At 40.8% G+C, this 26169-nt stretch overlaps 1 protein-coding gene across 2 annotated transcripts; it reads right to left on the bottom strand.

Annotated features, from left to right (window-relative positions):
• Positions 1-214: 214 nt before the first annotated feature.
• ATF3 (activating transcription factor 3) lies at positions 215-25243 on the bottom strand. 2 transcript variants are annotated; one of them, XM_072927543.1, is made up of 5 exons: positions 25145-25243; positions 11893-12061; positions 5127-5370; positions 4190-4297; positions 215-3176 (listed from the first exon to the last, which is right to left on the bottom strand). In XM_072927543.1, the coding sequence occupies exons 2-5, from the start codon at positions 11937-11939 to the stop codon at positions 2979-2981; spliced, it is 597 nt and encodes a 198-aa protein (XP_072783644.1). In that variant the 5' UTR covers positions 11940-12061; positions 25145-25243; the 3' UTR covers positions 215-2978. The 2 variants fall into 2 exon arrangements, with proteins under 2 accessions (XP_072783644.1, XP_030124958.2); XM_030269098.4 differs by lacking the exons at positions 11893-12061; positions 25145-25243 and adding an exon at positions 9419-9635.
• Positions 25244-26169: the final 926 nt, after the last annotated feature.

Raw genomic sequence — 26169 nt, 5'->3', positions numbered from 1 at the left:
TAAGAAGTTAGCCTGGAATTCTCAATCAACCTTGCAATAACAAAATTTTGTTTATACCTTTACAAGCAGTGAACAGTACCAGTTTTCATTTTATGAGATGCTCATTGTTGAAAACCTGTAAAGAGTGTTTGTGTTTTAATATCTCAGTGTTGTTTCAAGAGAATGAAATTGCTTTTGGACCTTGACATGTAGAAAGAATTAAATGACACGTGAATAAATATATATTAAGTCTTTTTTATTAAAGTATCAAAACAAACTTCAGAATAGAAAACAAACTGCTTTTTAATGCATTATAAGGGTTGTCCTGAATAAAGTATACTTTGAGAAAACTCATGCAACATACTGTGTAGCTGTTTAAACACTCTTTTCCTGGGCACAGTCAAGTGACCTTGAGTACCATCATTTCCAGAGCAGCGTGCAGGAGCACGCACACACCCACGCATACAAAAGCAATACAGAGCAGCTATGACTGCATATGTAAAGAAATAAAAATAGATCATCTTCTGACAATAGTAGTGGTACCATATTAGCATTTGGCATGCTGAGTAAATAAGATCAAGCAACAAAAGCATGACGCCTGCGTCACCAGTGATATGGTTAAAAGCAACCATACAAATTCCCTAAGGGAGACACATGAGTTCTGTCATTACAGTCTCTGTGGTAACACTTTATAACCAATTATGAGACAAACAGCCCTGTCTGCTGGTATTTGAGAGGCAAAAAGCAAAGCCAAGGTGTATGATACCGGGGCGATGCCTTGGTTTTGTATTTCCACATTACAGAAGTCAAATAATTAACATTGTTTGACAAGTTTATTGTACATACTCCATGTATATCTGTTGTTTGGTAAACAGCTGGCCCAATTACATGTAGAACTTGCCCTTTAAATCAGAGAAGTTGCCACAGAGGCTCCAAACTCTGCTTACAGGACATGAAAGAAACTCTCACTGAAGTCAATAGAACCTCCTTCCAATATATAGAAAGATCACAGATTCTTAAGACAGAATTGGACCTAGAATGTCATCTTCGTAATACATTCACTTTTCAGATACATGAAGTACATACCTTTAACACATGATATAGGACATTACAATATATCCAGAGCTTAGGAAATGGTACTAAGTACTTCTGTTGCAGAATATAACAATCATATGAGGACCAGGTACAATATGTGATGGACTCATGCGAGACTTGCAGGGTAAGAAGCTCATGGCTGAGGTATCTTCAAGTTTAGCCTTTAGAACAAACACACAATTTCAACACTGCAGAACTGGTGTAAAATATTATGCACTGTAAGCTCCACTTGTATTCTGCTTTATTTAAATTGTGACATTGAACAGTCAGACACCACTGATGGAGGTACAGAATCTTGGAAGGTACAATGTCTGCACCCAATCATTCAAAACACTCAGTGCCTCATCTTCAAAAAATATGAAGGATAAGTGTTTTTAATAGTGGTGTCTCAAATACAACTGTGAAGTTTAGAAATATATAATATTAAACACCAAGACATAAAGTAAAAAGACAGCGCAACACTTGTGTTTTCAGTTTTATCTTGCTTGCAGTATTTATTAGCTCTACTCATTATGATATTAGTGATAAATAAGGATAATACTTTCTTTTACCAAAAAAAAAATTGTAAGGATATATTTTATAGAAATAAACCATCTGAGAATTTCACAGAAACATCAGAATTTCAACACTCATAGCTCCAACTGTTTTGTCCAGCAGCTCTTCTACCAGTTCAATATCATCCAAGGTTAGTATTTAACAAAAAGTTAAACAATTATTCACTACATAAAAACTCTTGCCTCCTTTAGATTCTAAGTAACACTTCTGAACAACTGTAGTTGCCACTCAAATGTAAAACAAAAGTAGCTACTATCGTAATTTTTCCCTCTGAGTCACCTTGCAAAAGGAAGTAATCCTGACTAGGATGGAAAAATCTTTGCCAAGCTCTTATGCCTGTAAGAGCTATCTGCATGAGCAGACCCACTGAAATCCATGAAACCTCTTCTGTGACTGAGGGGTAATAGCATGAATTAAGGCTTGAAATATCAGATCCTAGATGAATTTAAAAAAAATATTTATTTGTTTCAAGGTTCAGGAGTCTGGGATTCACTCCTGCAGTTCTTTACTTGAGCAAAATCTCTATCAATACCCCTGCACAGTTAGCTTCCTCTTTCCAATTCAGTGGGTTCAAGTCACCAAGTCAGTAAATGATGGTACAATGAGTTCCATGCTGAAGATGGAACTCTTCAGCAGTTCAAGGAAAAATTGTAATCCCCAAGGGCTAGTATCTGGGGTGATAGCTCATAAAATACAAGCTAGGCTACCTAGATGTTTTGCAAGAAACATTTCTTTGTCACACTTACTAGACCCTTCAAATTCAGTCACTACTGAGATGAGTCACAGAAAAAACCCACGAGTGTTGTGAAAAAAATGACAAAGCTTGGTTGGAACCACAGGGGGTTTTTCTCTGTGTGTGTGTGTTAGGTTAGAATGCAACATTACACATCAGTACATTCTGCCAGAAACCATCCTCCTGGAAATTCAAAAATGCTCAGTCTTCTTTCCCTACCAGCAACAAGGAAGAGTAGTGTCCATCCAGCACAGCTGTCTGTACCACGTGCATCGCTGGAAGTCATAGTGTTCTAGCACAAACCCCGTGAGTGCAGTTACTGGATACTAGCAGAGAGCTAAAACTTCAGAAGCTGTTGTCTGTAGCTCCTAGGAACAGCAAGTATGACAGGTGCAAACCCTACATTGCAGGCAGAAGGCTCTTCAATTTGATTGAGACCAGATCTTCCAAGGGCAAGAATCGCTGTCAAGCCAAAATGATTCTTTCCACTTACGAAAGCAATCTGCCCTTCCTAAAGGCTCTTGACTAATAGAATCCTACACATTATGTCAGACTCCCCCATGGACTCTGGTAGCTGTCAAAAACATTTTAAATATTTCCATGTTTGCCGTATCATTTAACCTTGTAATGTGCCTTCTTTGATCTGTTGAATAAAAAGATTTCTTTCATCTTCAGGTGTCCTTCCGTTCTGTGCACGGACTATACACGTGGGCCTGTGCAGGTTTAGCATGTATATCAAATGCTGCTTCTCGTTCTTCAGCTCCTCGATCTGGGCTTTCAACTCCGCGTTGATCGTTTCCAGCTTCTCTGATTCCTACCACAAAGGACAGACACAATTTTGCACTGAGAAATTCAAATAGTAAGTCACTGGTTTTTTTTTTTTTCCTTATAGTTGTTGTCTTTTATGGGTGAGAAAGCGTATGGCTGGCAGAGAAAGGAATCACATGTACTCAGTGTGCTGTAAAGATGAAACTGTACATTCCCCAACCAGTAATGGCCCGAAAACCAGATTGAGTGTTACCTCCTTTGGCCTCTAGACAACATAATGGAAGTTGAAAAAAAAGTAAAAGCAAAATTCAAAGTTATATTCACTTACAGTGACAGATACCCAAAGCGTTATTGCTATCTTCTGCAAAATTATTCTTAGCTTTTTTGGTCAAAACTGGCCCCAAAATTATCTATGCTGCTTCTTAACTCCCTGGAGCATTAGGTCACATATCTATAAACCCATGTTAAGCCAGCAAAGTACAAACATAGCTTTTTTCCCCTGCCCCTACATATAGGAATATACAGGTCTCTATACCTGTATATATCTCTATAGATACAGGTGTATATATATATATATATACACCTGTATATATCTCTATAGATACAGGTGCTACTGAAATACAGTTTTATATGACAGCACAGGAGGTGAAAATGTGACTGGGCTTCTAGGACAGACAATTTGAGCTTCCACACCACTCTGTTCATAAAGAAGTCAGAAATTACTTGTAGGTGCTTGCAGTCTCTCCACAGTGATTATTTTATGAAACGTGATTTTACTTTTTTTTGTGTTCAGTGTACACATTCAAATTAACATTATCCCACAGACAAGATTGATCACTGAAGCAGTAATCTCTTTTCACTCCTACCATGCTTTCAATTTGTGCCAGTTTCAACCAGGTTTGCATTTAATATATGGCAGATTTATTTTTCACAACTAAAGTTTTTAAGGGGTTACAGAATTTTGGGGGACATCTTTCTGATTTCCTACTATGACAATACCCTATGCTATCTGTTTGGATCCTGGCAGGATGACAGATTAAGTTCTAGCCAGTCACTTACTTTTTGCAGACATTCTGTTTTTTCCTTCTTTTTGTTTCGGCACTTTGCCGCAGCAATTTTATTCCTTTCCCTTCTTCTCTTTTTTCTTTCATCCTCTTCAGGAGAAAACTGCCCCACAAAGAAAGATACACACAATCCATAAGATGTTGTAAACAGAACTGTCTTTTGATAACTTCTGGATTTTTAAAATCAACATGGAGAGTGCTGTCAGTGTTCACATCCTGAGTTACATAAAAATGTGATTCTGACCTTGTTTGCCATACAGTAGAAGGGTAGGAACTTCATTAGAATTGTCAATAAAAACCCGACCGGAGTGGGGTTGTATGTAATCTATATGATGGCTCATTTAAAATCAGTGGTACTCAAAAAACTTACTGAATGTCTCCCCAGGCTTCTACACCTCCATCTCTCATCCATTTCCCAGGGAGGAAAAGGAGGAGGGGCACAGGGAGCAGAATGGAGGATGTGTCATGAGTGAGGCAGCGAGAATTAAAGGCAGCACCGAAAAGGGAATGCTGTCACACTTCCTTCTGTTTCCTGCGGAAGCTCAGACCAAGGTGTAACTCTTTCCTTAACCAAAGCTATTTCTCCACTTTCAAAGAGCAGTGTTTTTCATGGATAGTGTAATCTTTAAGCAAAAGGAGTGTGGACATAGGAGGTCCATGTCTTAACCCCCATGGGTTCTGCTGGGCCAGATTAGCACTTGCTCTAATCACTGTAAAACATTATCTATTGTCCATAATCGAAAATCAAATGTCCAACTATGAGAAATACCAGGGTTTGCCCAAAGCACTCAACAGAGAGCCAAGCATCTGGCTTAAGAGGAAACAAGTATAGTACAGAGGGTTTTCTACAGTTAATACAATTACTGGTCTTGTGGCAAAACTTTGTTAGAGAATTAATCATTCACATCAAAACTCTGTTTAAAGAGTCCTACCTCTGTTTTCAGCACTGATGTTTCAACTGGCCTTTCAGAAACTGTCACCGTGTCCAAAGTGGAAGACATCCTGTGGAAATGACGCTTGTTCTGAATGGCAAACCTCAGTTCCTCCTTCACCAGGGGGGTTAAATTTGTGAAATCATCAAACCCCAGTGATCCTGCAGGGGACAAAGTGGGAACAATTGCGGAGGCGCTGACTTCTAATGCAGATACTTGGCCTGAGTGTTGGACCATCATTTTGCTGAAAGATAAAAAGAGATAATATTGATAGTCTTTCAACAGCTTTAGAAAGGCAAATAATATCTCTTAGAGGTATTTTTCATAATGTGAAAAATACTGCAGTTACATTGCTTCAGTCCCCATTCCTAGTCTACCCCAATCTCTCAACAGAGACAAGCCATTAAGAATTTGGACACTCAAAAAACCTTCAACTTTATGTTAAGTCAAAGTTAGTATTTAAAAGTAAGAATAGTATCAGCACATGACACAATTTCTAGGTCTTTCTGAAATCTAATATTTAAAAAATTGTGTGTATGTATACTGTTAAGATTTAAACTGGTGGTGTGTGGCAAATGTGAAAAGTTGGAACTTGCTAACCACAACAGGATCACACAACTGTCACAAAGTCATCACACTCAATTTTACACACAGTTGTAGATTTGGCTATTAACTCCTGAAAAATAATTAATGATAAGAGCTGGCACACAGGCAGAAGTCTCTACATGCTCTGTGGCTCCACAGCACACGCTGAATTGGAGGGATTGACTCATGAAAAATGTGAAACCGTTTTTTTCATTCCTTTGGTCTTGTAAAATTTGAAACTGTCCTTATGTGCCCTCTCTGAGAGTCTTGAAATTCTTAAATATTTATGGCTTGATCTTCTACTGACATAAAACAGTGTGACTGAAGAGTCTTTAGGGGAATTATGCAAATGTAAACCCATGGAGAAACCTCATTTCTAGTAGATTTCTGAAGAAAACGAGCCTATCCAACAGTGCTCTCTGCTTCTCTCTTTTTAGTCATTCTCGTTATTTATTTTTAGCCAGTTTTGAAGGGAGAGAGGCCCTATGTGCTTTGTGAAAACTGGTGGCCCCACTGAGGGAGAAAGAGGCAAAAAACAGCAGTCAGTCATCCAGACACAGTGGGTTTGCTGATGCACACATCCCTGCAAGTCACAGCCCATCTCTCACACAGCAGAGGTGAGATAAGGGGTCTGGAAGAAAACTGAGCACCTTTTGTGTGTGGTCCAAGGGACAAACATGCAAATCCACAGAAAAACATATTGTAATGCTTCCCTGGTTCATAAAGTGACTTGTGTTAAATTGGATTTTACTATCTTGGTTTTCCGGCTATCTTTGGTGAGATTTTTGTTGTTGTTGTTTTGGGGTTTTTTTAAATAGCTGTATGGATAATTACAGTATGTGTTATCTACTCTGGATTAGAACCACAATAATTACAGGAAAGTCAATTGTAATTAACTTAGTGCAGGTAAGCAAACAGCTGCCTCAGGGCAGCAGTGTGGGTAAGCTAAATTTCCACAAGATCAACCTACAACGGCATAGGTCCCTGTACGTTACTTCTGGAACCCAGCAAGAAATGTTGGGGTCACGTGCCTTGAGAATAAGATAGAATTTGCTCGGAGATATCTAAAAATACACTGTAAATCCACACTGATGCAAATGAGACTAGAACCTGGTTCATCGCTGAGCCAAACACAAAAAGCAGAGCAGAGTGAATTCATTGCCTGTTGCTGGAAAGTATCAGGTCCTATTGCAGTCTTCCTCACTTCTTCCTCACCCAGCCACCACAGAAGGGCTGAACATTTCCCAGAGTCTCAGGGTGAAATCCTGACCCCAGTGAAATCAATAGGACTTTTTCTGTTGACCTCAGTGGGGCCAGGATTTCACCCGTAGTTATTCAAGATGGGGAAATTATTTGGAACAATTTGTTATTCAGAAAGACCTTGGGAAATTTATGTAATTCTCTTCAGAAAGCCCCTGCTCATGAGTCACATTTAAAGTACTGATACAGTTTAATCCTATAATCTCAGAAAGCTAGCAGTTACTCTTTCCCAGCAAGTCAGAAATGGCCCTATTAATTTCCAGCTGAAGCCCTCCCAGTATTAGTTGCCATTTACCAACATTCAACCATTCAATTAATTTAAAGAGGCTAATTCCAGATGACACTGAACCCCTCACTGCCAGCAGAAATTTCAGTTATTTTCACTGACTCAGTGTACTTGAATGCTGCTGATGGCTTCATTCAACAGAGTTAATTCTGTACAATTCAATCCATCCAGGAGTCTTAAAGTAACAGTAAAACTGCTTTTCCAACCTCCCAAATAATTAGTTGGGCTAATAATTTTCAAGCTCTGCTGGTTTATTCAATTATTTTTCATTTTAGGTGAACTTTTAATTAAGGTCAGCAGCAGCACCAGAGGAAACCAAAAATGTGCCTGAGAAATTGTGTTAATTGTGGATTTCTAGTAGTTAGTGTAAGTGTACCACAAACACCACCAAAACCCTACTAAATGGCTTCAGGTCCTTTCACCCACATGTCACTAGTGTGCAAAAAAGGAGTGGTCAGGTGCCCAGAGCAGGAGAAAGTGTCCTTGACCCTAGGAATTTGCTGCTCTCCTGCCCGGACAGCTCACTGCCCTCCCAATCATCCTGAAATGCACCTCTAATTGCTCCAGCCAGGTAGATGCTTTGCAGTTTCTGGGGAACAAATCTGTTTTCAGAAATGTTTTACAAATAGGAAAATTCAATTTTACTATTAAAAAAAAAAATGCAACAAGTTGCCCTTCCTTGTCCCAGTTTTTGTACAAATTGTCCCTCTGTCCAAAAGCCATGCAGAGCACTATGTCATTTCCTCTGGCTTTGTGAAGGCTGGGGAAACAGTAGGAATAAGAATATCAAGCCTTAGAGTGTGATTCCATCGTGGCCTTTCTGATACAATCTCTGTTTACTGTGTTAGACCACGCACATGTTCTGCAGTTACTGCCACTGGAGGTGCTGAACACTTCTCAGCCCTGCGCTGCTGCCGGCACAGCTTGTTCCGGGGCTGAGTTAATGCTTCAGTGCTTTAGCCTTACTTTTGAAATTCTCAACAGTTTTACTATTCATGGCAATATGAATAGCAAACCTCCCAATTCAGGTAGGTTCAAACAACTCTATTCATTCGTTCTCCCCCTGCTTTTTGTTTGTTGTTTTAGAGATGATTCTTTTCATCTACAATGAGTTTTTACATCTCATCTGCCAAGATTTCAAAATCCGAACAGGCTTCCTAGCCGTGCACTTCCATTAATGAAGTGTATGCTTGCTTAATTTTAGTATTGAAAGTGACTACTTTCAGTTTTTTCTTGCTTAACAGCAGATGGCTGACTATGCTTCTTGGTTTTATTTCTTCATACAAATTCCTTTTCCTCTGGTGCTGATGCAATAAACCTTGATAACCACTGAGGTTAATCTTAAACAGCATTAAGAGCAATTACAGTTCACAACCTCTGTGCACGCTAGTTGACCTTAAGCTTTCTGACATCCCACATCGCTCCCGAACCATTTTCTGCTGCCTTCCAGCTTCTCAAATGCTGGTACCAGGAGGAAAATCGATTTCCAACAGGAAACTCATCCTCTGAAAGAAGTTGTCCGTTGTGTCACGCCTGATTTGCTTAGGCAACAGTTTAGCAACTGATCTACTTCACGTCAAGACACCGGGGCAGCGAGGAGAGCTGATATCCCCGGCTGTCACCCGAAGTTCCCGGTCGGTTAATGGGAACATCAGCGACAACTCTACGGCAGCAGCGCGCGTTTGTCACCGCCTGGGCTGTCCCGCCGCATCTCCCCGGTCCCTGTGCCCGCAGCGCCGGGCGCGGCCGCTCCGCTCGGGCATCCCGCGGCTCCCGGGAGCCGGGACCGTGCCCGCCGCGGCCGCCACCGCGCGGAGCCGAGCGGCGCTGCCGGCCCGGGGACACCGGGGCTGGGCGGGCACCCCCGGCGCTCACATCTGGCGGCAGCCCGGGCAGGGGTTCCCCCAGATGTGAGCGCCGGCACACAGCCGAGGGGCTCCGATGTGAGCTCGGCGGGGCCGGGGGCTCTCCCGGAGCTCACGGCCGGCGGCGGAACCGCCGCGCCCGACTTCGCCCAGGGCGGCGAAACTTTTTCCGGCGAAGCAGCGCGGGTTGCCCAGCGGGCATCCATCCCTCCGCGGCGGGACAGCCTGCCCGGAGCTCAGCCCCTCGTCCCGCCGGCACGGGCAGTCCCGGCCGCTCCTCTCCTGCTCCCACCTACCTTCCTGCCGCCGCCGCCGCTGCCCGGGCAGGAGGGAAGGGGCTCGGCAGCCCCGCCGCGCTCCGCGCTGCTCCGCCGCCTCCCGCGGGAGAGCGGCTCCCTCGGCTCCCCGCTCCTCTGCCGCTCGCCCGGGTTGCATCACCCCCCTTTTATAGCCGAGCGGGCAGCGCTGGTATTTACTCTGGCGGCGAGTCCCTGGCTGATGTCATGCTATTAATAGCGTCTCCGAAAGAGAGGGAGGAGGGAAGCGGGCCGTGGCGGTGATGCAAGGCTTCCCCGCCGGCACGGCACGGCACGGCACGGCACGGCACGGCACGGCACCACCACCGCGCCGAGCCCGGGCCGAGCAGCATCCCTCGGCACCCCGACAGACCCCTTCTCCCTCTGTCTCCACCATCCTCCTCGTCATTTATTTATTTATTTATATTAAGTCTCCGAGAGTTTCTTTCTCCGGGCCATTTTGCTTCTGACAATAAATCAAAGTCCCTCTAGCGACAAAAAAAAAAAAAAAAAAAAAAAGCAAAAAAAAAAAAAAGCAAAAAAGAAAACTCTGGCAATTGTGTATTTTTCGAAAAGTGTGATCTTTCTCTAGAGGAAAAAAACTGTTCATGACCCCCCCACTCCCCCGTTTCTACCATTCTCCCCCCTCCTCCCCTCGCTACTTTAGATGACAGCTAAAAGTTCCGTTCACATAAAGGAGAAAGCTTCGTTTTTACTCCGAGGAGAAAAGACCCGTTTAATAAAATGACAGAAAGCTAAAACTAACACTGTTCGGGGTTTTTGTTTGTTTTGTTAGGGTATTTTTAAAAACTTTTCTTAAAACACAGCAGCATGCGATTTCCTTACGATCTCATGAAAAACCAGGGAATTCCTACAGCAGAGAGGGAAATACAGTTGTGGCTGTGGTAAAGGGGTTTTTGTTTAGTTCTTTTTTTTCCTCTCTGGTTTGTTAACAGACAGAAATTACCTTCTAACAGCCTTTAAAGTGCTAGAAAATATGATGTTTAAAAACAAACAAAAAATCCAAAACAAAAAGCAAAACATCAAAGAAAACATTTAGCTGGGGGAGACACAGAAAGCTTACAAAGACAAATGCATGCAATTATCCAGTACTATAATAATTAATATATAATATATGCAAACTTGTTATTAAGCCAGTCTTCAAGCCTCTGCACTTGACTGGACAAGACCAGGACATTGTATTGTAAGTAAACCAACATGAAATGGATACCTTCATATATAAAATGTATATCCCAATCAAGTGCTCCAAATTGTTGATTAATTTTATAATGTTCAATATATCGGTTTTGATAATAGGTAATAAGTCTTGAGTGGTATATTTTGGTATATTTTTATTACTTGGAGCATTTTGTGAAGAATAAAAATCAGTAGTAGAATAGTAGTTTACAGAATTAGTAGACTAGAGACTAGTAGTTTGAAAGTCCTTCTGTATCTCCCTTCTGTGTGCATGTGATGGTCTGGATATATATGTGTGTATATATATATATATAAAAGATATAGATATAGATTATATATATAGATAGATATAGATATAGATATAGATATAGATATAGATATAGATATAGATATAGATATAGATATAGATATAGATATAGATGATATAAATATAATATTGGCCACACAGACTGGAGTAATAAACTTAGTTTTTTTTAATGTCCAGGTGCCAGTAACTTTGCAAAATTAACACTCCTATTCCACTTTAGTTGCCTGCTCTTGAAAGAAAAATCCTGATCTGGTGGGAAAGGAAGGAGTCTGGGGTAGTGACGTGGGCTTCCCTCCTGTGGAAGGTGCAGTCGCAGCCTGTTCTCTGCAAACAAAGAAGTGCATTTTGTGAGGGCAGCAGCGAACTCCTCTGACCTACCTGGCAGCTCTCCATTTACAGCTCCTGTGAGCTGCAAGCTTTTTTTCTTTTTCACTCACCTATAGAGAAATCATTCTTAGCTCTATCAAAACATAGTTGTTGCTGCATTTTTATTAATCTAGCTAAATCAATGTCAAGTATAATGCCAGGCAAAAATTTTGCTCTTCAGAAGGGTCTAGAGTAAGCTTTTTACTTCACCTTGTTACAGCCTAATAAGTTCTTTTTACTTCAGAAGCACAATTTTATATTTCATGCTGTGCTCAAGGACAGCTGGCACCGTTTTTCTCAAGCCTAGAAGAAAAAAAAAATTCCTCTCAAGCAGAAGCCAAATGTGGAAAATTTCTTCCCAAAAGATAGTTGGTTGGAAAATTTTAAGCACTGTGGAAATGTGTTAAAAACATTGGTTTTAGTGGCCAAGAACAGGTGCCTGCTGCAATTATGACAGAAATTTAGCAACTGTCTGTCCTTATTTATTTAGGTAGCTGTATCAGAAGTGGGAATGTAGAGTATTTTCAGCTAAACAGAGCAGTGTTGCGGAATAATGGAAAAAAAAATAAAAAGCAGCTCTCCCCTTCCGTGTGGGTAGAAGTACCTTGGAAATCCAAGCATTGTTATCCAGCTGTGGATGGTCACTGGCATCTATTTGTTTGCTGCACAATGCTGGTCCCATTACTTCCCATGAGCTGCAGCCAGCACTAAAATCTGACATCAAACCAGTTGTGTTCATTCTTGAACTTGTCCTGAAGTGAGCCAGCTCCTCCCTGCAAAGCAAACAGAGAAATGTTCCTGTGCGCATTTGAGATTAGGCCACTGAAACATGTCCTGGCTTGAAGCTCTTCAGTGAAAAAAGAAAATGAAACCACAGTGAAAAATAAACCCAGCTCCACTGTGTTGTATAGGTTTTATCCAGATTCCGTTTGAAACCAAAGTTAAGCTAATCTCAGTTGGATCACACCCTAGTTAAAAAAAAAAAAAAAAAAAAGTAAAAGTTAAGACTATCAGGAAGTTAAAGTAACACCCAGTACAGCCACCAGATACTCTGATGTTCTTGCTAGTTTAATTTTCCATCTCATAAAATATCTTTCATTTGTCTCCCCCTAAACATTTACTGGTCCTTTTCCCATCCATGTCTCTCTTTCATCACAAACTGCAGGGGACAGATCCCCTGAAACTGCATTTTTTGGACAGAGGTAACATTCATGTTCTTAACTGCTGCTTCTCTTAAGCCAGGTACAGCAGCTCATCACTCAGACTGGTGTGTACTGGGTTCTTTTCCCTCTGCAGAGAAATCAGGCTGAATACCACCCCTGGCATGGTCCTTGCAGCCCTCCAGCAATCTCCAGTGTGCAGAAAGAATTCTTTCCTTTATCTCTTTCTGACCAAGTCCTGCCTCCATATCACTTGGCACTACTTCACACACTGTGGATATTGGATTAAAATTAAAACATGGCTGTCTCATTATTAAAAAGAGCTACAGACATACAGTGGAACAGACCCCCAGTCTCACAGCACAAGCTTTCTCTTGTCCTAACATTTATGCTACTGCAAGACATCAGTCAGAGCAACACAAATAAAATCTCCATGTCCCATCCAGATAATGTGCTAATTTCTGGTCACACAGTTCCATTAAACCTGTTCAGTCTGATGAAAATATAATGAGATTTAAATAAATCAAAGGTGTAGTGATAACATGAGTAAAAACTGCCTCTCTGTGTGTTTTGTGGTTTGAACTGTCTAAAGTTTTGAAATTACTGTAACCCTGACAAGACAAATCTTTCAATGCACAGCACATATAAGAGAAACAGGTTTCCATAATTCAGAGTTATCATGTGGTAAAATCTGCACAGAATCAGGTTTTCTGACTCTGCCTGAAATATTACTCTCTACTTCTGTGATGGGAACTAACCTTAATCATAATTATTGCTATGTGTTACATTCAGATCTGAATCTATGTGGCAGGACTCCCCAGTTCACCAAAACATGCAGGAATTTTGAGATAATTTTCCCATCTCACTGGACTAACACCAGGGGTGAAACTCGGGACTAGTTTTTCCAGCATGTGGGTTGTTACTGCTGGAACTATGGGAGCAATCAGCAGCAGAAGCACATCAGCCACCTTCACCCTGCCCAGAGTTTTTCAGCAGCTGTCTAGGAACTCTTTGAGCATCTGTGGGCTAATTTCTTAGATTTCTCCAAAAGGTAAATAAAAAACATCCAAGCCTACAGGAGCAAGGACAAAATTCACTCTGGAAGAGCTGGATCTCTATGGACTGAAAAGGTCCAAAAATGGAAGTTAAAACCACAGGGTTAGAAAACTGACTTTCACTGAGACTGTATGGCAAACCCTGCCACTCTCTTATATTGAATACCTCTCAAGCAGATGAACAGATAAATATATGTCTTGTGGAGGGAAATAGGTGCTCTGTTTTAACAGCTTTTATTCTTTAACACTGAAGATAAAATTATTTTGCTCTTTGTTTTTCTCGCCACAGCTTATCTTTCTTTCCTTATTGCCTTTTCCATCAATATCCATTTACTCTTCATTTATTCTCTCCTTTAAAGATCTTATTCCCTGTTCTCTTGTGCTTTGTTTCATAAGTTACATTTCCTATTTCTTTAAAACAGCAGCTTCTCCTTTTATTTTGCCACTTCCCTGTTTCTACTCTTCTCACTTCTCTCTTTTCCCTCCCTGTATCCTTGGATTTCATCATTCCCCTTTTTTCTGTTCCTTTTTTCCTAGAAATTTTTCTCCCATTGATCCTTCTGGTTCTCCTTGGAAGCTTCCTAAATTTAAATAAGTAATTTTTAATTTCTCTTTTGCTTTCTGTCATTTTCATTTTTGCTTCTCCCTTAATGAGATGAAGGCACTGATAACAAAATTACCACTGAGTGCAACATGTACATTTCAGGACCAGATTCTGGGGCACAACATTATTATGAATTTTAGTGCAAATTTGCTAAATTAAAGTTCCAGAAGGTTGTCATTGTTATAGGCAGTGTTTCAGAAGTGTGGGGTAGAAGTGCAATTATACAAACATCCCTTCTCTGTAGCTGGGAGACAGCCCTGACACTGGCCCAGCCAAGTATATCTTTAGTTCCCTTTTCCTGAAGATTTTCAAGCCTTTTTTTTATTAGATGGACTTTGTGCACCAGCCTAGACGCTGACCAAGCACAATAGCCTGCAATTAAAATTTGTTCTCTTTGGACATGTCCAGGCAATAAACAACAAGAAAAATAGATCCCACACATGGAAGAATCACATCTTAAATCAGACTGAACATAGCAAACTCACTGGCTTCACTGAACAAGCAAAAGGATAGGTCAGGTATATTAACTGCAAATGCAGGCAAGTGCAAATTGTATCTCCTCAAAATGCCTTTATAGTCCCTTCCATTTCATGGCAAGAAAATGACTTGTTCACAGATCCTGCCCTTCATCTCCCTCTCCCCATCCTTTCCACCTTGAAAAAGCATCCCAGATTTTGTTGGAGATCAGTTACAGGCTCATTCGGAGCTTCATCAATGTCTTTACACATAAAAAATTATCACTCATGAAAGTACTAAGACCTGATCCAGCTGTTAATTACATCAATGGAAAGATTCCCATTGAGTTCAATGAGATATAAATTTAGCCCCCAGGGACTATGAAAAATCAGCATTTAGTCACACTGGTTCTCAGCATACAAAACTCTCCTGAAGTAACCTGGAAGAAAGGATAGGAATTATTTGCTGAAGATATATGCTTCCCTTGGGTGGACTAATGTAATAATGGTTTGTGTCCTTGCTGTCTTCCAGGTGAACACCAAGGACGAGAGGAAGCAAGAGAGAGAATATATCTATTTTTACTGTGCGAAGTTACCAGCATTTTAGACACATTATGGAATTAATCATGCTGCTGCACACAAATACAAACACATACACACACACATACCCCCTATAAATCCAGCTCTTCCTATTGATTGTCTTTGGAACTCTGCACATATATAAAGAATACTCTGGAATTTAATATTACTTATGACACTTTAAACAGCCCTTCTCATCAGTCTAGTAAATATGTAAATTACTATTTGTCATAATAATTACAAATGAACATTTTTAATTGTTAAACATGGATTCCTACATAAATACCATTTCAAATAAAATCACTGTATGGCACAGATTGCAACCTACAGAAGGCTGAAACAAGGCTGCCACTGCAGCTTTCACTGTGCTTATCATTTGTCCTCTCACCTACTTCACATGTGCCTTGCCATGAAAGGAGCACATGAATGATCATACCATTCATTCAGCCTCTTATCTTCCTTGGTTTATTTTTTTGGCTTTAACTATGCAGTAACTTGCCCAGATAACGAGAACAAAGTGTAAATAAAATTAAACCAATAGAGCTGCACATAACTTTAAAATGAGACTGCCCTGATTACAACCACAAAAGCACCCCCTGAACCCAAACCCTGATTGCTCTGTGGGCACATGAGGCTGCTGCTGAGGCAGCAGGGGAATCTTCCCCAGCAACAGGGGAAGATGTGGGGTGCCACTACCCCCACTACCCCCACTACACCTGGGCTTCCCAAATGATGCCAGTCTGGCAGGGAATGCTATCCATGGTGGGGTAGGGTCCACCTTCTCCACAGCGACTCTTAGAAGCAGAATGGCTACAGAGAGAGAAAAGCAGAGTGCAGGATGCCCCTTGTCCATGGCATGTCCTCATCACAGGGCTGAAAAGTCAGGCACCATCTGGTTTCCTGTCTAATGGGCTGGAAACCTCAGGACAGGGCAGCTTGAGAGAGAGACACGCGGAGTAAGAGTCCCCAAGCAGCGTGGATGGTCAGGATGTGGTTAGACCATTTCTCCTCAGAAAGAGGAGGCACAAATTTCACCCCACACAGCCAGATGTGACAGCTTAACTCAGATCTTTCTCTCCAGACCCAGTGCTGTTGCTGATGGGGTTTTATTAGAAGGCCAAGCCCAAGTTTAGAAGGGAAGTTTGGGGCTATGAATTCACAGCAATGCTCGACTCCACGTTGCAGGTTAGATGGTTTAAGTGGAAGAGAGGGGAATTTATTTTCACCATGCACAGCTTTCTTCTGTGGAGCTGGGCTTTAGTCCTAGACTGGAAATAACATGAGGATAGCTGGGATATGAAAGTGCTCCTTATTCACCATCTTTGTGAAGATAACCTGATGATCTTCCTTTTGTTCTTCCTTTTGTTCAAGCTGTTTCCCAGCTTGCTGAAATGGATAATATTTTATGCTTTAGGGCAAAGTAGCTGAGATTCCCAAATGGATATAATGGATAAGGCTGCTGTGTTTTATTTTCATATCTAATTTTAATTAGCACCCTTATGCCTTTTTTTTTTTTGCTTTCATGATGTATTCTTTTCTATTCTTACTACTGAATGTGTGTGTGGCAGTAGTATTTAGCAGCCCCAGTAAAGATTCTTGGTGCGCTTTTATTATATATACAAGAGTTTTATTATATATACAAGAGTTTTACACTGAGCTCTAAAAATGATGACAATATCTCAACTGCCAAACAGAAGCTCAGATTAAGCACAGCAATTAAATACATGGCTAAATAGTCTCTGTTCAAAAGCCTAGACTAACTTAAGACTTGCTATTAACAAAGATCTCATATAAATAGCCTCTATAAATATTATTTCTTATCTCTGTGGAATTATATTTATTCTAACACATTTGGGATGAGAGCACCTGGCAAAGCCTAATATTGTAGTCTCTTGTTAGACAGGGACATTTTCTTAAAATGTATGGGCTGATTAATTAATTAATTGCAGATCTTTGAAGAAGAATAATTACTATTATTTTTCTAAAAAACCCAAATGTTTAGAATTTTGGTGGATCCTGAATTTTTTTCCACAAAGGGAAAGTGTAGTTCAATACTATTTAAATGTATTGGGGTTTTTTCCTCATATATTCAAAGGTGATCAAAGGAAAATGCTCTACCATCCCATTTTGAAGAGATGTTCTGAAGGAGAAGGTAGTTTCCTTGTTAGTGAAGAAATATTTCTTCGCCCTTGCATAAGCCAAGATGTTCTCCATTGTATCAGAAAAAATGTCAGACAAATCATCAGCTTCGTGGCTGGAACAGAAAGTACAGATATGACACAGTACCCAAAACAAACCACGAATTCGCCACAGATACAAAGTGGCATAACTTATTTAATTTCATCACCCAAAGATTTGACTTGGGATGGTCTAGCTTGATATTTTTTGTTGATGATTTGTTTTGTGATTAAAGAGTCCTTATGATGTGGAGAGAACATGTAATCTAGCAGGCAACGCTTCAATCCACCAGGTGTTTTTCTCACAGGTGATTTGTGCTTCGTGCAAAAGTGGATGTTTAGGCTCCAAATCTTCTCCAAAATTTTCTTAGTGGTCTGTGCAATCTCTTGAACTGAGGCTGTAAATCAGCCACGTGTTATGCAGTGAGTGCTTGCAGGGAAAAAAGGCTCTCACTGCAAGTGCGAGGTGCACACTGCTTTCTTTGCAGAGCAGGGACATTAAACTTGGACTCAAGTTTAGAGTTGGGGGTTGGTTTACAATTATTAAAGGTTACTATAATAATGTAGTATGATATGATACGATACGATACGATATGATACGATATGATATAATAAATATAATATAATATATTATTATATATAATATATATTATATTATATTATATATATTATATATATAATATATAATAATATATAATAATATATAATAAATATAATATAATATAATATAATATAATATAATATAATAATATAACATAACATAATATAACATAATATAATATAATTTATGTTTTATGTATAATGTAATGTAATATATAAATTCATTTTTCCATAAATGTTCCATACACTTAAAATATTCACACACATGTCTAAGCATTTGTAGTTTTTGTAGGTTTCATCATCAACCTGAATATATGTTCAAACAGTGGTCGTTTTCTTGTTCTAAAATGCCTGTTGTGCATATTTTTACAAATAAATAAAAAATAAAATAAAAAATAAAATGTAAAATAAAAAATAAAAATAAAAATTTAAAAAAAAGCAGCATTCCTGGCCACAGCTCTACTCCTCAGGGTATCCCAGAACACGGCTGCAGCTTTTCCCCCTTCATGGGTGTTCCTGCCACAGGGCATTGGTAGGACAGACCTCTAATGGACCTTCTCTCTAAACTCATTCCTGTGTAGCAGAGGGACTTCAGCATCCTTTGCTTTCCTGACAAAATCTATTCACTGAGTCTTAGTTGTGCACGTGCCTGCCCTAGAGGGACCCTTACAAAACACAGGGGGTTGTGACCACCCTTCTTCTACGATCTACACTAGCCAAGAGCCATCTGTGTTTCTCCCAGTGTCTGCTGCAAACCTCCCAGAGCTCCACAGGGGCTTGTTGGATGAAATTCAGCAGACAGGGGAGATGAGATGAAATGAGACAATCATCCCAAACTTTTATCATCATGGTGACTTGTCAGCACCAGGACTGCCTACCTGCAGAGTCATCATCTATTTTTCAAATCCCCTCTTTGGTCAATATTAGTCTTTGCCCTCAACTCCCAAGTCAATTAATGTTGTCCCCAGTTCCCTTTTCGCTTCCTTATGTGAATTCCTGGACTCCAGCTCAGCTGCAGTTCACCTGTAATCATGAAAAGAGTTGAGCTTTGAGTCCGAGTTCTCAAAGACCTTTGGCCTAACATCCATATATACTTATGTGATAAGACATTTAAATATCCTGCAAGGTAGGAGAGATAAGCATTTTCTTGAGGCTATCCTTCCTTCTACTATGGCCTGGATTATTTTAGACTTTATGTGTATACCTTATTCTCTCTATGACCTGTGAGGCCACATTTCCATTGATGTAAGCATGAAATCAGTGGCAGGGTTAGAGCAAGCCCTAATTATATTACAGTTTAATAGGGAAACAGATCATGTCAAGTGGGAGGTCAGCAGCATATTTTTGGAGCACATCTCAAAGTTCACCCAGTACACATCTTTTCCTTATACTGGAATATTTATAGTTTGTTTGTTTTACATTGGAAATAATTCCTTCTGTGAGCTCCTCCTAAGAGACTCCTCCTCCTCAGTTTCAAACTCTCCTGTGATGGATTAGAATGGGAGCTTTAGAATGGACTAGCTGTAGTAACCCAAGGCAAGCAAATCCCAATGTCCTTCACACAAAACCCTTTCCCAGGGCTATCAAACAGCCTGGCTGCCATGAGCAGCCTTCATGTCCTATGCACTCAGAGTTTCATTTCTGCATGGGTGCTCACATACATCTGCTACCCAGACAGGAGCCTTCCTCAGGACAATGTCCAGTGGGTTCCTGATATTAAATCTTCCCCCTAGGTCCTCCAAAGTGTGTGTTTTCTGGTGGTGCCTATCCTATCCAGGGGGAGTAAGCAACAGCATGGTGTAGTCATACTTTTTCAGGCACTTGCTTTAAAGGACTGAGAACAGGGCTATGTTTCTGCTCCTAAAAAATGCTTGTGCAAAATCTTGGAGCAGCCCTGGGAGCGAGAATGAGTCTCCTCTCTCTATTTTCTGTATGGCCTCAACAAGGAACGTGGAGGGTGCTCCTGTCCCCATTTAGAACCTGATAGCTCAGGTAACCTCCCAGATCAATGGAAGTAAGAGATTAAACCTTGTCAGGCAGCCACTGGAATTGTACCTGGCTTTTACATATCCCTACTGAATGCTTAAAGGAAGCAGCACCACTTCAATCCTTCCTTCTAGCAAGCACTTCCAAGAGAGGAGTGATGCCTTGCTAAACTAAAAAGAAGTGGCCAAGGCACAAGCAGGGATCTCAGGTTTGTGTCTCTTAAGAGGAAAGAGATGCCTCCCTACAACACAAGGGAAAAGTGGTCCCCACCTCCTGCTGGGGAGGCTGAGCTGCTCCCTGCACACCTTGCTGGCTGATTTGGGAGCCACTTCAAGGGGCTGAAGCCTTCCAGCTGAGAAACAAGTCATGTAAGACGGGGGATTTAGAGTCAGGTATTGCTGTGACTGGATTTGGGGTGGTTGAGGTTTTGTGGGAACTCTATTGGCTCCTGAGCCTCTCCAGTTAGTTTCCACTACTATACAGTTAAAAACAGCAATTATTAACAAGGTGTGAGAAACCAATTTGTTTTCTACTGTGGTGATCCAAATGCACCAGGATCAGGGACAATTCTCTTTTATAAAGAGGTGGGGAAATGTTCAGAGAGCAGAAAGTCTCAGTACTTTCCCAACCATCTATTTTGAACTTGTAATGTGACAGAGCTATCATGTTAACATTTTAATGAGTGATTTAGCAAAGCTCAGTACCACTTGTAAACAAAATGCATATTTCAATACCAAAGTAAAATACTGTTCAGAATTTTTCTGAAAACATTAAACTCATGTTGACAGAAGAATGAAATACACACATTAAAAAAAAGTTAATCTCTTCTTAGAAACATGCCACCTGATTCTAAAATAACCATATTAATCTCAGCTGATACTCAAAGTGATAAAGAATCAATTTCTCTTTCCTACTAGAAAAGACAGTCAGGCAGGTAATCACAGTGCTGGAGAGTTTAATCTTGTTGAGTAAAAATTTGTTTTATAAGCTACTTTGCCTATCAAATGACAGTAAGTCCCTTGACATAAATATCACTGCAATTTTATTACATGAATGAGTGGTTACTGGTTTGGGTTTTCTCTTTACTCTAAACCAGTGAAAGAATTTGGAAATCCTGACCTGAAAGGGTTTCACACATGCTTAATTTTAACTGTGCATGTAATCACAGTGACTTTGGTACTACTCATATGCTTAAACATGTGCATAGGTGTCAGCAGAATGGGGCTTTAATGTAGCAAAAAAGCTAATGTCTGGTTTTTCAGTGTTAAAAGTTATGCCTTGATAAATTCATTTTTATAAGATAAGTTGTTCTGTGAAACAAATTATAAAAATAAATCTGTATGCAACATAAATTTAAACTGAGACATACATTAATATGTTTAAGATTTCTAATGTTAAACATATTATTACAATGTTAAACATAACCATTGCAATATGCAATATTGCAATAGAAAAGTACTGAGTCACAAGAGGGACCTGACACGTGACATCACAGAATAAACCCCTGGGGAGAGGGTTATTGAAAGCCAGGTAAGAATGGAATGAAAGTATTTTCATTGCTCCATGGGTATGTACTTCCAACTCTTTTCTGCTGCTGCTTCAGAGTAGCATATTATCAGTTATCACCAAAATAGCTGTTTTCATCACAGAAACACTATATATATATATATATATATACTCTGAAAACTCACAAAAAATGACATTCAGTTAATTTTCCTTTATTTTAGAAAATAAGCCAAGTCTTGATAGACCTGTTTACTTTTACATGCTCCCTATAACCATAAGGACTTTCTCTACTGAATAATTGTCTGTGAACATTTTGTTTTGGGAGCTCAGCTTGAACAACAAGCTAACAACAACAAAACCCAACCAACAAGTAAGGGCAAGCAGTACTTGCAAGATGTTATCAGTTACTTCCAGAAAATACCCCTCGGTGCCTATTTCACTCTGCTATTTTAAGTTAATTTGCAAAGCTTTGACAAGGAACAAAGGTTAAATACTTGGAATTTCCATAGGTTGTATGTTCACCACAGAATGCAAAATAAATGTTATAAATACACGGTGGTTCCCCCAAGAAGAAAAAAGGTGGAGCATGGGTACAGCTGCTCTGAACATCCTTAAAAGAAGACAACTCTTCTAGAGCCAAGTGAGAAAGGAAGAGGCAGAAATGCAGAGTACTGCGGAGGTGTTGCTATATTAGGGGACTCCAGGCAGGTATGGAGCTGAGCAGAACTGTATTACAAACATCTCCTATTGTGTTACTCTAAGGAATAACACCTGAAGTACAGGAACCTGCTGGAATAAATTTTAGCAACCTGAGCTGAGAGCTGAGCTTTGGTAGTTAGGGATACTGATAATTAAAAGCAGCAAAACCAGATGAAAATCCAGTGGCACTGCATGCTATGGAGGTGGATGTTTGTAGTTATAAAATCGCAGTCCTGGATGAACTTATAGCAAATTAGATTAAATTTAAGGCTGCTAAATTTTGCTGTGAGAATTTATTTGTGTTGATAGGGCATGGATTGTTCTGTTTATGTTTTGTTTGGGTTCTGCTGACTGATTTTATCAACATTGTTAAATACATTCATGCTGGTCACTGTAGTAGCAGCTGGAATGCAGAGCCATCTCCACCAAGCCATCTCTTAGTAAGTAAGAAGTGGTCAAACTGAACGAAACAGATTTAGAGTTTGCCCATTGTCATGCAGCATGAAAACCATAGCAGAGAAAACAGAAAACCTCCAAGTCCCGACTCTCCTGGCAAATGGGGAATGTTGCTGTGGCAAACCTTTCCTCCTCCAGCCTTCCTCAGCCATGAAAAGATTTTTTCCCCATTTCTGGTCCTCATCCAGCTCTGAGAGTCAGTAACAATAATCAGAGCATGCCAAGCATCTGACCTCAGCACATTTTCTTGTGAAATAAAGAACGCAGTGTGACGTGCAATTTTCTTCTGAATTCTTCAGATATGTCTCCTGGAACACATTCTTTCTGCTAACAGTTCTGCTATCAGCACTGTTTTCTGCATTTGACCCTCTCCTCTGCTTCTATTGCTGAGGTATTTTATAAGGAAGTTGTTAATGGGTTATTTTCCACGCTAGTACTCTAGCAAATTGCAGTGGGTTTGAGTTGGTATTTCAAAATTAGCTTTCTACCTTCACAGCTAATCCTCGTGGGATGTATTGAACCAGTGATGTTCTGGGTGCTCAGCACATTACTGAATTAGGCCTCATCAGAAGGATATGCAGCCAAGAAGTTGACAAACATATAAATACAAAGTGACCCAGTTTCAGTCAAGAGTCTACTTGTATGCAAACAAACAAACCAAGTCAGAAAAAAACCCCCCTATTTCTCAAATTATTTTAAAAAATCCCAAGAAGTCAGTAATGTCTAAAAGTTTAAGGAAACACTTGAAACAAGTCTTGACCACTAGGATTTTGTTTTATTTTCAGTTTTTTCATATAGCTAATACCTTTTGTAGTCACTGTTTCTGCTATTTATCCAGAACATATTCATTGTACTTCTTCTCTGTACTTTTTATCACTAACCTGTACAGATACTTTAATTACAGAGAGAAGATATCTCATTGTGGTAAGAGCACTCAATTTTGCCTTATCCTTATTGGTTTTCTTCTTTTGTGCTATTCCCATACACATGGTTCAAAGCACTTGCGAGATGATCTCATTTTTTTTTGTTGCTGTTTCATTTTGATCTTGTTTTCCTGGCTGACAGGATGTGTGTCACTTGTGTTTTGAAATGAACTCTGGTAAATACAGCCGCTTCTTGAAAAGATCACTGCTCCCCTTTGAGCACGACTCTGCCATAAATATGCAAGTGGGAAGAGAACTATGAAGAACTTGTTGTGTGAACTGCCCACGGTTCCAGCCCTGCTTCTGGATCCTTCCTCGCAGGGCACACGACACCTCCCAGCCGTGTGTGACACCGAGTGCCAAAGAAGGGTAATTGTGTTATAAGACTTTTTAATTCCCCAACTTACTTCAGCTGTTATCAGCAGCTGGTTACTTCAGCTGGCTGATATGCCTCGGTGTCCTGTAAACATTCGGTCTAGTGCTGTGCATTACTCATAGTTGGAAAATCACTTTGATTCCAGTAGCATAATTATGTTAATGTCAAATGAGTCACAGGGAAACAGAAAAGTTTTATCAGAGCTGCACCTCAGTGCCAGTTTCTCAATGCTCCCGTTGGCATGACAGAAGTAGGTTAGGGGATTTAGGGGAAAAAACAACTTTCATTTAATGAGTGATATGAAACCATGATAATAATTACTCACAAGGAAGTTTAAGTGACAATCAAACTTAGATTGACTGAAATGTAAAATTGGTAAGAGAATAGCCTGCCTGATTATTTATAAGAGCAAGAATGAAAAATACTGAATTTTTAAACAATTACTTTTTCAAGAAAACTTCAGATCTCTTTCACACATAAACACACATAAACAGCTTTTCACATTCATTATTTAGTTTCAATGCCAGTAAGTGATTTATTTAAATTGACATTTTAATTAGATTGCATTTCAGAGCCAACCTCCTCTGATATTTTATTATTTTTACCTCTTTCTTGGTTTAGTTAATGCTAGTGATCAGCTAGGAAAAAAAAAAACCAACAACAACAAAAAAACCCCACTCTTTCAGCTCATGTTTGGATCATAATGCAAAAAGCCAGAACTCCTTCAACAAGCTAAAATTTCTTGTAATATATCTTGTCGCAGCTTAAAGCAGACAAATGGCCAATGAGAGCAGAATTTGTTCCAGAGTTTAAAGACAAAGGGGACAAACATCTGTGACACACTGGCTATCTCAGGGCTAAGCAGCACTTCTTTTTTTTCTGGAACATACAAGTTCCTCTGGTATTTGCTTACCAGGACTTTACATAATAAAAATACATATTCTTAACTCAAAATACATATGTTTAGCTCAAACATATATCAATATTCGCACGTGCCATCCTGATGAATAGGATATACCATCTGAATGTAAAGGGAAACTTTTTTCCCCAGATGGCCGAAACCTCATTCTCAGAACACAAGAGTTTAAGCATTCTGACAGATTCCACTGCGCTATTCAATAAAAATGCTCAAAAGTAAGCAAACGGGCTGAATTGAAAATCATAACCATATAATTTTAGTCAGGAAAAAAAAATCACCTAGGGCAATGGAATAAAAATCTCTTATTGATAAGTGACTGCATTTCCATTTATGTCCTATTTGAGAGGGAGACAGGACTTACATTTCTCTGGGAGCTCCATCCCTCTGAGCATTTCCCCTTCATCTGCTGACTTCTCATCTCATGCCTTTTCCGAGTTCCCTCCACTTATCCTAGAAACTGTTAATAAATTAAATCTCACATGTCCTATAAGAAACCAACTGTTGTTACTAAATTGAGTGGGAATATAAGGTCATGCCATAGGTGACTAAGTAGCCCCCAGATTTCCCTACGAGCCATGATCTAAATATGATGGTACAGCATCATCTTGACCTTATAATGAGTGAGGGGCTTTATTTCAGAGCACATCCCCGACCCAGAGATAACCTACTATGGACAACACCTGCAGTTTGAAGCCCTCGGCTCCCCGCTGAGTTAAAATTGTGTTTCATTACATAAAACAGTTCATGAGTATCAGCAGAAAGCCTTTATTTGTAGTATTTAGTTCTTTTGTGTTTCGCGTGGGAACGTAGAAGGAATACACCGAGGCGTTCTTTGGTTGTAAATTAGCATCGTTTTATTAGCGATGCGCCTTTGCGGTTTGCCCCGCGGAGGCGGCCAGGCGCTGTCCGTGCGCTGCTGCCGCCGCTGCCCCGGGGCAGGACCGGCGTTTCCCTAATCCCGGTGCTCGCCACGCTCCGCGCCCCGGGGCAGGACCGGCGTTTCCCTTCTCCCGGTGCTCGCCACGCTCCGCGCCCCGGGGCAGGACCGGCGTTTCCCTTCTCCCGGTGCTCGCCACGCTCCGCGCCCCGGGGGAAGCGCGGCGGCAGCGCCGGGAGCGGTGATGGAGAGAAGCGCTGCGGAGCCCACGCGGGGAGCATCACCGGCGCCCCCGCGGCGGGACCGCGCCCCGGGGCTCCGGGCACCGGCCCGAGTGGGGGTCCCTTCCCCGGCAGCCCCGGGGCGTGCGCGGCACGGCGCGGCCCCCCCGGCGCCGCAGCTGCGCCCGTCCGTCAGCGCCGCCCCCAGGCGGGGCCGCCGAGCGCTGCCCCTTTAAGGCAGCGCAGCCCCGCGCGCATTCCGCCGGCCGCGTCAGCGTTCCGGGAAGC

Source organism: Taeniopygia guttata, chromosome 3 (genome assembly GCF_048771995.1).
Source record: "Taeniopygia guttata chromosome 3, bTaeGut7.mat, whole genome shotgun sequence".
NCBI lineage: Eukaryota > Metazoa > Chordata > Aves > Passeriformes > Estrildidae > Taeniopygia > Taeniopygia guttata.
The sequence above is the reverse complement of the archived record's forward strand: the minus strand, read 5'-3'. Positions and strand labels throughout refer to the sequence as shown.